The following is a 17,031-nucleotide window of genomic DNA, read 5'->3' on the forward strand; positions in this document are numbered from 1 at the left end:
AAAAAAAAAAAAAACCTGGGGCGCCTGGGTGGCTCAGTCATTGAGCGTCTGCCTTCGGCTCAGGTCATTATCCCAGGGTCCTGGGATCGAGCCCCGCATCGGGCTCTTTGCTCGGCCGGGAGCCTGCTTCTCCCTCTCCCACTCCCCCTGCTTGTGTTCCCTCTCTAGCTGTCTCTCTCTCTCTCTGTCAAATAAATAAAATAAAATCTTTAAAAAAAAAAAAACAAAAAACAGTAAATTGTTCACTTTAAAGGGGTGAATTGTATGGAACTACAATTGAGGAAATAAAAGAATTACTCACCTGGGACTTGGTCATTTTCTGCTATTCTTGGGAAATGCCCAGTAACTGTAGGCTCTGCTCTGTGCTGGTGGACTCTGCGTATCTTCTGGAGTCTATCTTAATGCTCAAATCAAAGGTCTCTGGTCAGGATTCTCTTCACCAAGGATCCTTGGTCCTGAGACTTCTTCTTTATCTCAAATAAGCCAATTAATTCATGGAAACTGGAATCTGTTGAATCAGTTAACAAATTCTCTTTAGTTGATGCAAATATCCCTTTCTTGCTGGAAACTCACCTGCATTTAAAGCTCAGTGGGGGGCGCCTGGGTGGCTCAGATGGTTAAGCATCTGCCTTGGGCTCAGGTCATGATCTCCAGGTCCTGGAATTGAGCCCCACATCGGGCTCCCTGCTCAGCGGGAAGTCTGCTTCTCCCTCTCCCTCTCCCCCTGCTCATGCTCCCTCTCTCACTCTGTATCTGTCTCAGATGAATAAATAAAAAAAAATTTTCTTTAAAAAAAAAATAAAGCTCAGTGGGTTTTCTATAGACTCTAAACAGACCTAACAAGGACTCAAAATAATGGGGTATGCAGAAGGAACCCCCCAGCATTAATAGCAGCATTTCATCAAGCACTCATTCTCTCTCAAAGTGGGGAAGGGAAAGAGAGACCGTGTGTGTGTGTGTGCAAAATATACAGCCAACAGACAATAAGAACAACAATTTCATTTTTAAATAAAAGCATAAATAAAAGAGGAAAATGAATCCAGCAGTTGATGAAATGAATAATTCAGCAGAGCTTCTCCTCAAAATACAGTAAGTAGTTCATTTTAAGCTCATAATGTTTTTGAGAGTTCTAAATTAGTTAATACATGTAAATACCTTAGAACTATGACAGGCACATAAACATTTAGCAAACGCTAGTTAGTGCTCTTCTTACCACATGACGTGATTATAGAAAATACATATCAATAACAATCATTATCAATAATCCCACTACTTCAAAGGTACGTCTCTCATAGGGTGGGAGAAACCATGCTGATATTATAAAAATGTGATCTAAAGTCTTCTTAAATTTTTAAGCTGTACAGTTTATGCTATATGGTAAACCCACTTTCAGACCCACAAATACAACCACAGACCTGTGATTATATCCTATAGGTCACCCATTCAGCTCTCAACCAATACCCAATATCCTGGCATCCCTAGTCTTCAGTCACTGACCCCCAAGGCCACGCAGTCATTAGCCTCAAAGACCTCCCCTCAATCCCACAGCCCTTCACAACCTACCCCACCAATCACACTCCCAGCAAGCTGCGAGTCCCAGTCACTCAGACACAGCTGGCCCATCACTAACTCCCACAACCCTGTCACACCAACAGCTCCCTCACTCACCCTCACACTTATTAACCCACAGGCTTCCTGATGACTAGTCGGATTCTCCCCACAAACTGTCTCCCCAGTTGTCTAAACCTACTCTGTCCCCAGTCAGCCCCACGGACCCCCAATTTCAGCCAAATGTCAACCAATCTCTGGCCTCCACCCCCAAGCTACCAAATCATTCGCCCCGTAGTTCCCCAGTCACTATTCTCTTTTTTAAAAGCAAGCTCTATGCCAAACGTGGGGCTCGAACTCAGGACCCTAAGATCAAGAGTCCCAGCTCTACCGACTGAGCCAGCCAGGCGCCCAAGGACTCTTGTAACGATCGACGCTCGGGCCTCCCCGATCACTCTATCATCCCTAGTAGTCCCCAGTTCCTCGCCCACCAGGCACCCTAATCCTGATCTCTGATTCCCCAGTCACTGGTGTAAACGGTCGTCCTACACTCACTTCCTCATGAGCCTACGGTTCGTGACAACACACAGCACCTCCCAGACCCCCACTGGCCTCCAAGCCACTCATCCCCAAGGCTCGGTAACAAGCTAATGAGAAAAATCCTCCTCCAGGAACGTCCCCCACTCGCAGAGCTCTCGCAGGCCCCAGCAAACCGCAAGTCGGTCACCCCACAGACACTCAACTCCGTGGTCCCTCCCGTCAGCAAATTCCACTTGCCCTTCAGCAACCCCACCAGGCACCCAATTTCTGCCCTTCGCGGCTGCCGACCACTGCAGGCACCCCAAGTCCAGACCTCTGACGTCCCCATTCCTGGCAGCTTCAGACCCCTGATGCAGACCCCCAGACGCCGCCCTAACAGGCGCACGACCACTCACCGCGGCTGCGCTCACGGAAGACCCACTCCGCTGTCCCCGGCTCTCCCGCAGCCGTCAGCCCGACAGGCCCCGGATCCTCACCTGACCCCAGCCACCGATCCCCGCAGGCCCCTCAGCATCCTCCGCACCGGCCGGCTCCGGCGGCCACGCTCGCTCCAAACAGCAAGACGCGCTGCGCGCTGCGTCCAGCGGCCCCTCCCGGGAGGCCCAGTCACCGATCCCCGGAGTCCTCCGCCCCTCGGCCGCCCCCACGACCTCCGCATTTCCGATTACAACGGACCGCCCCAGACCGCACTGGCCCCGAACGCTGCCCCCACCGCGGAACGCGCGCCGGGGTCACTACGGGCCCGCGGAGACAGCGAGGCCGCCCCAGCCCCGCCCCCACCCCCTCCCGCTGGGGCCCCGGCGCCGAGAGGCTCCCGGCGACCGCGGAAGTGGGCGCGCACAACTACATTTCCCAGAGTGCCGCTCGCCCCAGAACTACATCTCCCAGAGGGCTCTGCGGCGGGCCTCGCCCTAGCTCCGTTGGCTTTTCGAGAGCCCTGGGGTGCGCGCAGCGTAACGAATGCTGGAGTTCCTTCCATCGGAAGACCTCCCAACAAGGCAAAAGCATGCAGTTTAACACCGTACTCACGTGTCAATCAAAGCAGGGGTCTGTGCCGGGGCGGAGAGCATTAAGACAGGAATGTGGGGCACCTGCCCAGCTCAGTGGGTGAGCCTGCCCCCCTTGTCTCTGGGTTGTGGATTCAGGCCCCATGCTGGGTGTAGAGATACTTAAAATCATAAAAAGAAAACAAAAGGACAGGAAAGGCATCACCGGACAAGGGTGGGGGGGACCAGGCCCCCCATCTGCAGGGCCAGACACTGCCCATCTGTTTAGTGGGGATTCCGAGGGGTTATCGGATACAGAAGGTGCAGGGTGCGTGTGAGTACACCTCACACAGCGCGCCCCCCTCCACTTTTCTCACAAGTTTGCTCGTGGTGTAGGTACACGGTCAGGATCCTACTCATCGAAGCTTCAAGGGATTAGCTTGGAAGAAAGCAGGCCGTTTCTCTTCTGCACAGACCCAGACGCCAGCCGGGTGAGCCAGGGGCCAGGCAGAGCATTGACTCTTAACACCGCCAACAACGGAATCGAGCAGTGCTTTTCTCTTTACGTTTCAGGCGTATGTGGATGATAAACGTGTTGGAAACTGGCAGAGTTTAGATCCGGTTTGGGATACCCAGCTGAATGGAAGCTAGAGTTCACCGTTACCAATGATCACACTCGCACATACTAATTTGTTGAACAGTTTACTCAGTAAACATAGAGGTACAGACGCTTTCTTTTCAAATACAGCGGAGAGAAGTGTGGGCAATAGGTGTGAGCACCGCTCCCCTAAGGCGCCCTTGCTCTCCAGGTGCACCAGTCAGTGGAAACAGGCCAGCAGTGGACAGGCACAAAAGGGCCGGCAGCCCGACCTTTCTCATTAGCTGTCTGCCCCAACCTTGTACGCGTAGCACTGCTGGCCCAGAGCTCAGGGCTCATCACGTGACACATTCTGCTCTGTGCAAACATACACCATAGAGTAAGTATATATAACTCGCTCATGTGCCTCGGGCTGCCCTGTGATCACTACCATTCTGATGGCTACAGTGGTAGCAAGTCCATGGTTTAAATGCTCCTCTAACATGCCCACTCTCTTAACATACACTAGATCTGCTTCCCCATCTTCTTGTGAATCTGAGCTTGATGTGTTAATAAATTTTAATGATAGGAATGAGAGTAATGCTTTAAATGAGAACCTCAAATTACAAATGTCACTTCACTTGCATTCTCCCTTCATCCTACCAGTGACTGCTTCTATAGCTACACTCTCTTTGTTGGGCATTTCTAATGATGTAGGTGTTGTAAAATACCTAAGTATAACGATTTAAGTATTCAATAAAGTTGGTGTTCCCTGCTTTATTTAATCTTAGAATTCTGAAAGTAACAGCCTCTATGACAAGATGTCCAGATTACCTGGATACAATGAGTAATGACTGATCTAAACTGCGAAGACCCCACAAAGGAAATAAACAATGATCAGATAAGCATCACCTGCTCCACAGATGGGGAACCCTGTAACACAGTTACTTGTCATCCTTGTGAGCTGATCATGAGATGTTACATTGCCTGCTTCTAAGCTGCAGACAGACATCATGAGATAAAGTTTTCTAAGCTGAGAGTGAGCACGGCCTTTCCCTTCACTTTGTGAGAAATACAGGGGGCCAGGGGAGAGTTGTGCTGGTGCAAACCATTTTGCTATCACACAGAGAGCACACAGTCCTATTACAGAGAAACCATTACAGGTAACAGTGCTGTATTCCAATTACGTCCCTGCCTCGAAACACTGATTTCATTGGCTAGCTAATTCGCTAAAGACAGGACCAGAGAAAAACACAAGTTTACTGGCACAGACTATATTGAGAATGGTATCTTTCGGGGTTATACAAAATGGAAGACCTGCATGAAAAGCTTCTTCAAAATGCATACTGAAATGCAAAAGCACCTGGAGAGAAAATGCAGCTGTGTGGCCTGATGGCGATTATTTCCCTTCAAAAGCCGTCCGGGTACCAAGAGAAAAGGACCAGGTGAGAGAGGGTAAAGAAAGGTAAACTTCCGGGGCGCCTGGGTGGCTCAGTTGTTAAGCGTCTGCCTTTGGCTCAGGTCATGACCCCAGGGTCCTGGGATCGAGCCCCGCATCGGGCTCCCTGCTCAGCGGGAAGCCTGCTTCTCCCTCTCCCATTCCCCCTGCTTGTGTTCCCTCTCTCGCTGTGTCTCTCTCTGTCAAATAAATAAATAAAATCTTAAAAAAAAAGAAAAGAAAAGAAAAGTAAACTTCCTAAGAGGTATCTGACAAATGACAGCAGATGGGGCTGCTGTGTTGGGGTTCGTTGGTAGTCTACTTCAACCTGACCGCCTCTAACTTCACCAGACGGTATGCTGTTGGTGATGGGCACTGGTGTGGAGCCTTTAGAGAGACTCTGTGGCAATTCTGACTACAGATATGGAAATCTTGTCCACGGGTTACAGAGTACATGGATCATATAGAAAAGCAGCAGAATATGGAATGAGGGTATGCACAGCAGTGTTTCTAAAGGACATACTGGGACCTATGAGGCATCATTCCTTTCTCCCTCACTCAGGACCTGGTTATCTTTTTTCTTGTCCATACATATTGAACATAAATGCCAATGTGTTTTTGTAAATTGCTTGGCTAATCTAGAGTAGCATTTGACTTCATAAATGTTTTGGTTTCTATTACTGAAGAAGTGTTAGTAATAACTGCAAGACCATTGGATATGCAGCAGATGATAATCTGTGGAGCCATTTACATTTGCAGCAAAACAAAACAAAAAACACAAAGAACTTTGTTACTTGCTATAATTGCTACTGAATTGTTTAAAAAAAAAGAGAAAATACTGACATTTAGTGTGGGAAATCTTGACAGATGTCAGTCTGTGCCCTATGAGGCACATGCACCAGTAACTGACACACTCAAAATGTTGTTAAATGCTCATCCTTCAACACGGCACAGAAAACAAAGGGTACACTCAAAATATTAACTCAAGAACATTTAATAGAGGGACTATTTACAGATATGTGTTCAGAATTAAGGACACCAACTAGGGATGGTGAAGCATCCGAAGAGCAAGGAGAGGGAGGCGTGAACTGAGAACGGAGTCGACAGCCCCAGAGGAGGACTGCCCAGCGGGAGCTGTGCCCACGCAGGCACAGACTCTGCCCAAACCAAGGCCCAGTAGGGAGGGCGGGGAGGAATGCCCTGGCCTCTCTCCTCCCTCGGCTGATCTAGCCGCTAGAAACCCTAGAGGGCAGCCCCTGGGGTGCAGAGAGAGGAGCGGGAGCAGGGAACAAGCAGCATGTATGCAGGTCCATCACATGTCAACTCTACTGAGTAGATGCTACAGACACAAGTCACCCTGAGCCCTGGGGAAGCAGATTTCTGACTCAGATGATGCAGTCTATTTAACTATTCTAGAAAATTCACCCATAAGTGTTGTTGTTGGTACATAATTTACTTCTAAATAGATCATAACCCACAATACATTGTCACTATTTGGCTTTAAGCAATCGATTACCTTTTTAAAAGATTTTAAAATGAGAAAAAAATCTTTTATATTTACCCAGATATTTACCATTCCCAGAACTCTTCATTTCTTCCTGTAGATACACATTTCCACCTAGGATTATTTTCCTGCTGCCCCCAAACTTACTTAAATTTTCCTGAAGGAAGGCCTACAGCTGATACATTCTCTTTGATTTTGTTTTCCTGAAAAAGTCTTTTTTTCCTTTAATTTTTGAAAGATATTTCTGATGGGTAATAGACAAACGCCAGGTTGCAGGGGTTTTATTTTTTCCCTCAGTAATCCGAAGTGGTCACTCACTCTACTGTCCTGTGGCTTGAGCAGTCTCTGCCCGGGAGCAAGCTGTCCTACTCTGTTCTGTGAGCGCGTCCTGTCTTTCCCGAGGCGCTTTACAACTGTTCTTCATCCATTTGACTATGATGTCCATTAGCAGGATTTTTTTTATGTATCTTGTTTGGGGTTCTTTGAACTCCTTGAATATGTGGAGTGACACTTTTCATCCCATTGGTAACAATTTCAGCCCTTATTTATTCAGATACTTTGTTACTTCTCTTCCCCGTCCTCTCCTTCTAGGACTCTGCTCCCCTCCTCTCTTTTCTTCCAGGCTTTTTTTCTCTGTTCATCAGTTGGACAGTTTATATTCTTACTTAAATTCATCAATTTTTCTTCTTCTATGTCTCATCTGTTCTTAATTTCACTCAGAGTTGGGTTTTTTTGGTCATTGTTTTTTTAATTTTCAGATACTGCTGTTTTCATCCTGAGATGTTCCACTTGGGCTTTTAAAAATACACCTTCCATTCTGGTCTTGTCATGTTCATATTTTCCTCTATATTCGAAAGAGCTGCTTGAACACCCTTGTCCAATGCCAAGTGCTCCAGTCTCTTCTATGTCTCTTTCTACTGATTCATTTTTGTCCTGGTTACAAGTCGTATTCTCATAATTTCTTTGCATGTCAGGAAAGTGTTTAGATGCCAGACATTGTGGGTCCAGAGCAGCTTTTAATCTAGGGTCAGTTACTTCACAAGATCATACTCTGCGGGGAACCCTAACGATGCCCCATGTGTTCAAAGCTGTTCCAATCCAGCTGGTGGGAACTTTATTCCCAGCCCGGCACTGACTTCTGGGAATTGTTCTGCCGCCTGCTTTCCAGCACGCCTTTTCCTTTCACACACATGCAAATCAGCACTAAGCCAAAAGACTCAAGGGGACTCCTCATAGATTTCTGCAGCCCTCTCTCTGGAAAGCTCCCTCTTCTCCTTTCCCTGCAAATTCTAGCTACTGTGGCCTCCCCAAAGGCCATGTCAGCAGCTCTCTTTGACGAGACCACGTGTTCCTTTCCCCTGAACAGCAGCCTGGGAGCTGCCACCAGGCGCTAGGCTGGGCTGTTGTGGGGCTCACCTCACTCTGTCCACCTTCTGCCGAGGATCACAAACTTCTGCTTGCCATAGGTCTCAAAACTATTCTTTCACATACATTTTACAGTTTCTAGATGTCGAAGGCAGGGGAGTAATCTGGTCCTTGCCGTACCACCATAGCGGAAAGCAGAAGTCTTCACACTTAAAACACAACTAACTTTTAAAAATAACTATTTTTTATAACTTACATACAACAAACACAATGTTATAGAATTCCTTCAACAGGATCATGCTTATCAAAATTCTTCACATGAGGACTTCTCCGTATTGAAATCTCTAATTCATACTATTCAGTATTTTGTGTATGCACTCTCTAGTGTACTGTGAGTTATCCTTTCTTGATGAAACCTCTCACTTGCTTTTTACAACAGTCCAGTTTCTCCTCAAGCGTAGGTCCTCTAACAATGAGCTGTCACTTCTCACTACAAGGGTCCGTACTACCACAATACTGGTTAAGACTTCCACGTTAAGTCATTAATGTGTAACAAGCTGTGTGTTCTGGGAGAAGGCTCTCTTACACTGTCTACTTAAACAAATTCCCTCCTCTCCAAATTGTTGGGTGAGACCTGCCTTCCCAGTGCACTGACAGGGTTCCTCCCGTGTGTGTGTCCTCGGACGTGTCAGAAGGCATGACGTCTGACAGTAAATGTTCCAAGTTCACAGCATTCACATGGTTTCTAGAGGACGTGAGTCCTCTGATGAATCATGAGCTGCGACTTCCTGCCGAAAGCAGTCCCACACTCACTGCACCCATAGTATTTATCTCCTGTATGAATTCTCTGATGCCTCATAAGGTGAGACTTTCTAGTGAAAGACTTCCCACATTCACCACATTTATAGGGTCTCTCTCCCGTGTGAATTCTCTGATGGATAACGAGCTGTGCCTTCTCAAAGAAGGCTTTTGCACAATCACTGCATCCATAGGTTTTCTCTCCTGTGTGATTTCTCTGATGCTTAATGAGCTGCACTTTCTGAACAAAGGCCTTCCCACACTCACTGCATTCATAGGGTTTCTCCCCTGTATGAATTCTTTGATGTCTAAGAAGCTGTGGCTTCCAGGCAAAAGCTTTCCTACACTCACTACATTCGAAGGGTTTCTCTCCAGTATGGGTTCTCTGGTGATGAATGAGGCTTGACTTCTCACTGAAGGTCTTCCCACACTCCGTGCACTCATAGGGCTTCTCCCCTGTGTGTGTCCTCTGGTGTGAAATCAGGCTTGACTTCTGGGTGAAGGCCTTTCCACACTCACTGCATTCATACGGTTTCTCTCCAGTGTGAGTTCTCTGATGCGTTAGGAGCTGTGACTTCCCAAAGAAGGTTTTTCCACATTCAACACATCCGTAGGGTTTCTCCCCTAAGTGAGTCTTCTGATGTCTGATTAACTCTGACTTCTTAAAGAATGCTTCTTCACAATCAGCACACTGGTAGTTCTTCTCTCCCGTGTGAGTTAGTTGATGCTTGATAAGCTGTGGCTTTCTGATGAAGGCTTCCCCACACTCGCTGCACTCATAGGGTTTCTCCCCTGTGTGGATCCTCTGATGTCTGATGAGCAGCGAGTTCCTGCTGAAGGCTTTTGTGCACTCGTTACATGCGTATGGTTTCTTCCCCGTGTGAGTCCTCTGATGAGTAATCAGCTGTGACTTCCAGAAGAAGGCTTTCCCACAATCACTACACTTATAGGGCTTCTCTCCTGTGTGGGTTCTCTGATGGGTAATGAGCTTTAACTTCTGGGAGAAGGCTTTCCCACAGTCACTGCAGCCATAGGGCTTCTCGACTGTGTGGGTTCTCTGATGTCTCTTGAGCTGCGACTTCCTGCTGAAGGCTTTCCCACACTCACTGCATCCATAGGGCTTCTCTCCCGTGTGCGTCCTCTGGTGTAAAATGAGCAGGGACTTCCTACTGAAAGCTTTCTGACATTCACCACATCCATATGGTTTTTCTCCTGAATGAGTCCTTTGATGAATAGTGAGCAGTGACTTCTGGGAGAAGGCTTTCCCGCATTCGCTGCATCCATAGGGCTTCTCTCCCGTGTGCGTCCGCTGGTGTATGATGAGCTGTGACTTCTTACTGAAAATGCTGCCGCACTCCATGCATAAATGGACTCCTGTGTGCATTCTACGGTTTGCAATGGGCCACGACCCTGTCCTGCTAGCCTTCCTACATTTACTGCAATCACAGTATGGCATTTCACCATGGGTTCTATCAGCTTTGACATACAATAAATATTTCTTATTGAGCTCATCAAGTTTCTTTCTTCCATGGTTATTTTTTGGAATAAGAAACTCAAAAGGATGTTTCAGACTTTTTTCACCTGTGGCACATTTATGGGGTTTCATTCCTAAATGAACAAAGTTAATGCTTGAATGAAATATTTTCCTAAAAATATCATATTCATGGCCTCTCTCCACACTTCTAAGCTTGTCTTGATTATCCTGGTGCCACATTTTGAGACTGTTATCTAGCCAGACTTCTTCTAAAAAGGAAAAAAATGAATCATACTGTGTAAATCCCCCAATGATTACACTCATTGAATAAAACTGAAATGGAGCCTAGGATCCCAATTAAAACAAAACAAAACAAAACAAAACAAACCCTCCCAAATATAATGTCTACTTACTGGACATTGGAAATTTTGACAGATACTGTATGTTAACTAACTGGAATTTAAATAAAAACTTAAAAAATTTTTTTAACAGAAATGAAAACATTTAAAAGTTACAAATGTTTAGAAACATGAACTTTTAAATTAGAAAAGATGAAATACACTCAAGGAGCAGTGATCATGAGCAATTTATGCTCAAATACTGGAGTGATTAATTTCCTTATTCAACAACAATCCGATTATCTGCTGTATGTCCAGAGGGAAGACAAGGGAAGACCACAGGTAACACCCCCGAGTCAGAGGCCTCATGATACAGCGAACACTAGCAACAACCAGCACACAAAGAGCAGGACTGGTATACACTGCTGAATCCTACGAAGGAAGAAACACTGAATACAGAGCTAATACAGGATATCAAGCTTTCATCCGAAAGATGAGAAACATTAGGTTCCTATACGATCGTTACATTTAAAGTACATTCTCATTCAAGATTGTCACCTGAATCACTGACTTCACCATCAAGGCTATTTCTTGATAGCCAGCATCGACAGTTTTATTTAGGTTTTTTTGACATTTTAAGAGTCTATAATCTATATAATGAATCTACATGTAATCCTACCCATGAAAATCATTCCAAACCACAAGAACTCTCTGTTTAATGCATTAGGACAGACTCTCTGTTACCCAGTAAGTACAACTGTTTGTGATTTCCACAACATGATCATTTATTGGATATTTTAAAGTGAAGGTTTGTTTACTTTACAATATTCTTTACTAGTAATTGTGAGGTAATATTCCCAGGGGGTACCCTGCAAGTCAAAAGATTTGGCGAGACCTCAATATAAGGCAACTACTTCTTTTCTGCAGGATTTTTTTTTTTTTTGGTGTGTGTGGGAGACTTATCTAATTCTCAGACATATCAGAATTTCAGAAAAAGGACCAACTAGAGTTGCTGATATAAAGAATAAAAGGACTCAATATTTTGAGCTTAAGTGAGTAGAGGTATTAATACTATTCACTGAGATGAAAAAGACTGAGAAAAAGTTTAGAGATTAAAAGCAAGAGTCATGGGGCGCCTGGGTGGTTCAGTCGGTTAAGCGCCTGCCTTTGGCCCAGGTCATGATCCCAGGGTCCTGGGATTGAGCCCCGCATCGGGCTCCCCAGAGGAGTCTGCTTGTCCCTCTCTCCCTGCTCCAACTCATGTTGTCTCTCTCAAATAAGTAAAAATATTTTTTTAAAAAAGCATTAAAAAAATAAAAAAAATTAAAGAATTAAAAAAAGCAAGAGTCATATGTAGACATGTAAGCGTGAAGTCCAGCTGAACAGTTCATAAAAAATGGTTTCATGAAATCTGAATAAAGAAATGAAAATTTTAAATTAAAATCAAAACAAGAAATAAAATTAATATATATACAAGTTAACAAATAATATAAAATAATATTCAAGTAGTTCAACTGTATCAAAAAATATTTAAGAAATAAAAAAATCTTGGGGCGCCTGTGGGGCTCAGTCAGTTGAACGTCCAACTCTTGGTTTCAGCTCAGGGTGTGATCTCAGGATCCCGGGATCTGACCCTGTGTCAGGCTCTGTGCTCAACAGGGAGTCTGCTTGGGATTCCGTGTCTCCCTCTCTCTCTCTCTCTCTGCACCCCACCCCCTCTCTCTCTCCAAAAAAAAGAAAGAAAAGAAAAGAAAAAAAAATCTTGTCATTTTGGAAAATGAGTAAGTTGTCTCCGACTGGTATTATGCAGGGCCAGGCACAGGTGAACCCACTTCTCTCTGTCACACTCCGGTCCACACTGCCTGCATTTCACTTTAGTTTTCAAACTAATATTCCTACTTCCAGCCTTGCTCCCTCCCATTTCTAGTCTCCAGAGAGCCAGTGAGCTTTAAAAAATGTGATCAGGCTTTTTACCCCCTTGCTTAAAAAAACCCCTTTGATAAATGCAAGCTTTTGCCATGGCTCACATGCCCTAGCATGCCCCAGTCTTTCCAACCTCTCCGACTTCCTCTCACACACTCTTGCTCACTGCTGCTCCACCACATGAATTCCTTCTCATCCCTTTGATCTCAAAGCCCTTTTCTGCCTCAGGACCTTTGCAATGGCTGTTCCTTTTATTTGGCATGCTCTTCCCAGCTTTCGGCATGGCTCATTCAAGTGTAAAAATCATTTCAAGGGCATCCTAACAACATCCCGTTTATTTCCTTCATAGCACTTATCAAATAGGTAATCACCTTACTTCTGCGTCCCCCACTAGAATGTAGACCTCACGTGAGGGCAGGGAAGAGGTTTGTATTTCTCACTGATGTAACCCCAATGCATGCAGGGAGCAAGTCCTCAATACATGTAGGATAAACACTGTGCACTCACAACTGGATTTCTAAAGAAGTTCCTTTCTGTATCATTAATCTTGATTAAAAAAACTTTGCATTTTAAGGGGCGCCTGGGTGGCTCAGTCGTTAAGCATCTGCCTTCGGCTTGGGTCATGATTCCGGGGTCCTGGGATCGAGCCCCGCATCGGGCTCCCTGCTCTGCGGGAAGCCTGCTTCTCCCTCTCCCATTCCCCCTGCTTGTGTTCCTGCTCTCACTATCTCTCTCTGTCAAATGAATAAATAAAATCTTTTAAAAAAAAACTTTGCATTTTAATACAAATGCTTTGTGTTCAAATACTGAATTATTGAATAAATATAGTTCTCCATTTTCTTCTATGTTAAAATTGTCTGCAATGCTATTTCACGACTCTTTCACTCAATTCCTCTCATTCCACAGGATAGCAGTCATTCTAAATTAATGGGTGAAGAGAAAAATCTATCTTCACAGACAGTACCTAATCATCCATGTGAATGGTACCTAGACATCTACCATTTGAAATATTTCCTAAGGTGAGCTGAGATAGTTGCTTAGATGTAGACCTTTGCACTAAAGAATATAAATAAGAAAGGTCCTGCCTTACCTGGCCGCACAACACTCAATTAATGAAACATTTAATAATTACACACCATAAATTCTACAGGGAAAAGAGAAAAATAAGTTACTTGCCATCTTAATATGTGAGTAAAAAATCGTTAAGACCTAATTGGTTAAAAATTGGTGAAAAATTCCAGATAACGCCTGACCGGGGCCAGGGTTCCTATAATACAACACTAAGTGGGCAGAGATTTCAGAAAGGCTGGGAGTCAACATTCACTGGAGGTGAAAAAGGGCAAAACCGAAGAGGCATAGTGTCTACGTGGAGAAAGGATATGATAATCAAAGGATCAAAGGCCTACGTGCAGAGAAAAATGTATGACACATGGAAGAAACTAGTTCTAATGGAATTAACCCTGACTTCTGGACACAGAAATTAAAAACAAAAAACAAAAAAAATGGATAAGATGTTGCCATACCATGAGGTTCTTCAACATAAATGTCGTTAAAATATCACACGGCACATGGGGGTTAATGAGGAGCCTGGAGAAGATGAATATCAAGGCACCAAAACGAACCCAGGAGCTGACCGCAAAGGGCTCAGTCTGCACGGAGGAGGGAGAGAGGCAGAGCCTCCTCACCAGGCTTACAGTGTTCTGTTTTTATTCTATATGCATAGATTCACCTTCTACTCTCTATGGGCTTAAAACAGAAATCCGACATATTAGAGGGAGAAAAGAAAATAAAGGACTCAGTCAGCGTCCCTGCAACAGGAGAAAGTTTTGAACTCTTCAGGAGGAAGAAGGAAGCCTACCCCTGCAGAGTGGAAGTGCAGGAGAGAAGGACGGGAGCTGAGGAGGCTGGGAAGAGGAGCCTTGTCCCAGAAAGCAAGGTCCGCTGTGCAGGGAAGGGGGTACGTACCATCACGAGCTCGTGCAAAGAGCACATCCTGATGCACAGACCAGGACAGAGAGCACGTTAAAATGCAGAAGAACTCAGGTCACCAGTCCTGAGCCAACTCTACAGACGCAGGAACTTCACACAGTTTTACAAATAACATTTCAAAGTAACTTTTCAAAACATTATAAACAACCTATCATCAGAAACCTGTGATTCAGGGCGCCTGGGTGGCTCAGTCATTAGGCGTCTGCCTTCGGCTCAGGTCATGATCCCAGGGTCCCGGGATCAAGCCCCGCATCGGGCTCTCTGCTCGGCGGGAAGCCTGCTTCTCCCTCTCCCACTCCCCCTGCTTGTGTTCCCTCTCTCGCTGTGTCTCTCGATAAGAAAGAAAGAAAGAAAAAGAAAAGAAAGAAAGAAAGAAAGAAAGAAAGAAAGAAAGAAAGAAAGAAAGAAAGAAAGAAAGAAAGAAAGAAAGAGAAAGAAACCTGTGATTCAGCTTGCACCTGATGACCTCTCACCTGAAAAGTTCTGATTTAGAACTTCTTCGTCTATTATCCACGGCTCTTTGTGCTCCAGCTTGAAAATCGCATCAGGTTTGATAATTTGATAACCTGTTAATTGGAAACATAAGACAACCTGGACCCAATTCCTTGGGCTGACGGACTCTTAAATATGGAGAATATTTACTACGAACGCTATAAAACAAAGCAAGTGAACCAAAATCTTTCAGTTGGGTCTAGATATCGAAGAATCTTTTGATATCTGAAACTTAAATCCAAAATCAGTAAACATCTGAGAGGCCCCACAATTACTGGATACACACTATTTACATACGAATATTCTTACCCAAGAAAACTAGATTGCTGTAGTTCTCCAACATCACCTCTCTGTACAAGCTCTTCTGAGAAGGGTTGAGTAGCTGCCACTCCTCCGACGTGAAGCCCACAGCCACATCCTCAAAGGAGATCTGGAAAAGCGTCATCACTGTTCAAGCTGCAGTGGCACTCACGGCGGGACACAGGCTTTCTTCTCTAGCGTGGGAGGCAGCCTCGTCCATCTCTAACTCCCCTCCTGAACGTGGGCAGGCCTTACGGACTCACTTCCACTGAGGAGAGTCTTTCTCCATCTTGGAGCCCTGTCATGCTCTCGGGGAGAATCCAGCTGCCACGTGGTGAGGCAGTTCTGTGGAGATGCCTATGTGGAGAGGCACCGAGGTCCGCTAACTCCCACGTTACTGAGCCTGGGAGGGGATCATCTCCCTGCTGCACCCCGAGAGGACCACAGCCCCGCCCAACGTCTTCATTACAGGGCTGTGTGAGACCCTGAACGGGAACCAGATGTGAGCACAGCTGGCAAACTTCTAACCCAGGGAAACTGTGAGAGAAATGTTTATGTTGTCAGCCACTGAAGTTTGGGTAATTTGTTACATAGCAATTGATAACTCATATAATATCCTAACCTTCATTATACTTTGAGAGAAACAAAAAGTTATTAAGCTATTTATCATTTTGAATTCACTCATCCATCCATCCACCTATCCATTAAGAAACTGGAATACATTGTGTTTAAATAAGCACAGTCCTTCTCAAAGAAGGTGCCACTGGTATGTGGGGACAATTCTTAGCCGAACCCCACGCAGTGTCAGACCTCCAGCATGCCTGGCACCTACCTGCTGAATGACAGTCCTATTTTCCTGTTACTGTCAAAACCAAAACCACGACTACACATCTACAACACTCTCCTCCCTCCGCGTCTGCACCCACGTAGTAACAACTAGCTGGCTCCTCCACGGATCCTCTGGGACACACATATGGAGCATGTCACAGAGCTCCCCAAACTGTGAATGGTGCCAAAATATAAAGATGAGTTGAATAAAAATCATGTTCTTAAAACTTTTCAGTCTTTTCAGGCCAGGAAAGAAGGTGTTACAGAGGCCAGGAAAAAGTACATAGAGGGTTTTGGGACAAAAGGCAAAGGAGCTACAAAGTGAAAACAAGGTGGAAAAAGAACAATGTTGCGGGATTCACCCTACCTGACTTCACAACTTCCGATAAAGCCACAGTAATTAAGACAACCTAGTGTTAGTCAAAGGATAAATACATAGAGGAATGGAACAGAACAGACAGCTTACAATTACACCCCCCTTAGTATGCTCAATTGAATTTTGACAAAAGGATTCCATGAAGAAAGGAGTTTTTTCAACAAATGGTGCTAGAACTGTATACCCATAAGCAAAAGAATAAACCTCAACACATACCTCATACCTTATATAAAAATTAATTCAAAGTGGATCACAGACCTAAATGGAAAACATAAAACTATAAAGCTCTAGGAAAAAACCTGCATGATCCTGGGTTTGGCAGTAAGTTTTTAGATATAACACTGAACATATGATCAACTTAAGAAAAAAAATCAATGAAATGGGCTTTTTCAAAATTAAAATTTTTTTCTATGTGAAAGACACTGTTAAGAGAAAGAAAAGACGGGGCGCCTGGGTGGCTCAGTCGTTAAGCGTCTGCCTTTGGCTCAGGTCATGATCCCAGAGTCCTGGGATAGAGCCCCACATCGGGCTTCCTGCTCAGCGGGAAGCCTGCTT

The 17,031-nt window shown here is 45.0% G+C and overlaps 2 protein-coding genes across 16 annotated transcripts in view; both read right to left on the reverse strand.

Moving 5' to 3' along the window:
* LOC102738327 (uncharacterized) overlaps window positions 1-2,558 on the reverse strand; it is a 12,386-nt gene extending 9,828 nt beyond the window's left edge. Inside the window, 1 exon segment of the mRNA XM_081802494.1 lies at window positions 302-2,558. Within this exon segment, the coding sequence (XP_081658620.1) occupies window positions 302-316 (15 nt within the window). The 5' untranslated portion in view covers window positions 317-2,558.
* The window catches only part of LOC102735709 (zinc finger protein 613), a 26,480-nt gene continuing 9,828 nt past the window's right edge, over window positions 380-17,031 (reverse strand). For 5 of the 15 annotated variants that reach the window (XM_081802476.1, XM_081802475.1, XM_031041851.2 and 2 more), the window contains 3 exons: window positions 15,282-15,402; window positions 14,954-15,046; window positions 6,068-10,499 (listed from right to left, as the gene is read on the reverse strand). In XM_081802476.1, the coding sequence (XP_081658602.1) occupies window positions 8,704-10,499; window positions 14,954-15,046; window positions 15,282-15,402 (2,010 nt within the window). In that variant the 3' untranslated portion in view covers window positions 6,068-8,703. Of the gene's footprint in view, window positions 509-6,067; window positions 15,047-15,281; window positions 16,961-17,031 lie in introns of those variants that run through there. The other 10 variants (XM_081802486.1, XM_081802487.1, XM_081802484.1 and 7 more) reach the window with 10 other exon arrangements.

Source organism: Leptonychotes weddellii, chromosome 13, assembly GCF_054177405.1.
Source record: "Leptonychotes weddellii isolate Sample4059 chromosome 13, ASM5417740v2, whole genome shotgun sequence".
Taxonomy (NCBI): domain Eukaryota; kingdom Metazoa; phylum Chordata; class Mammalia; order Carnivora; family Phocidae; genus Leptonychotes; species Leptonychotes weddellii.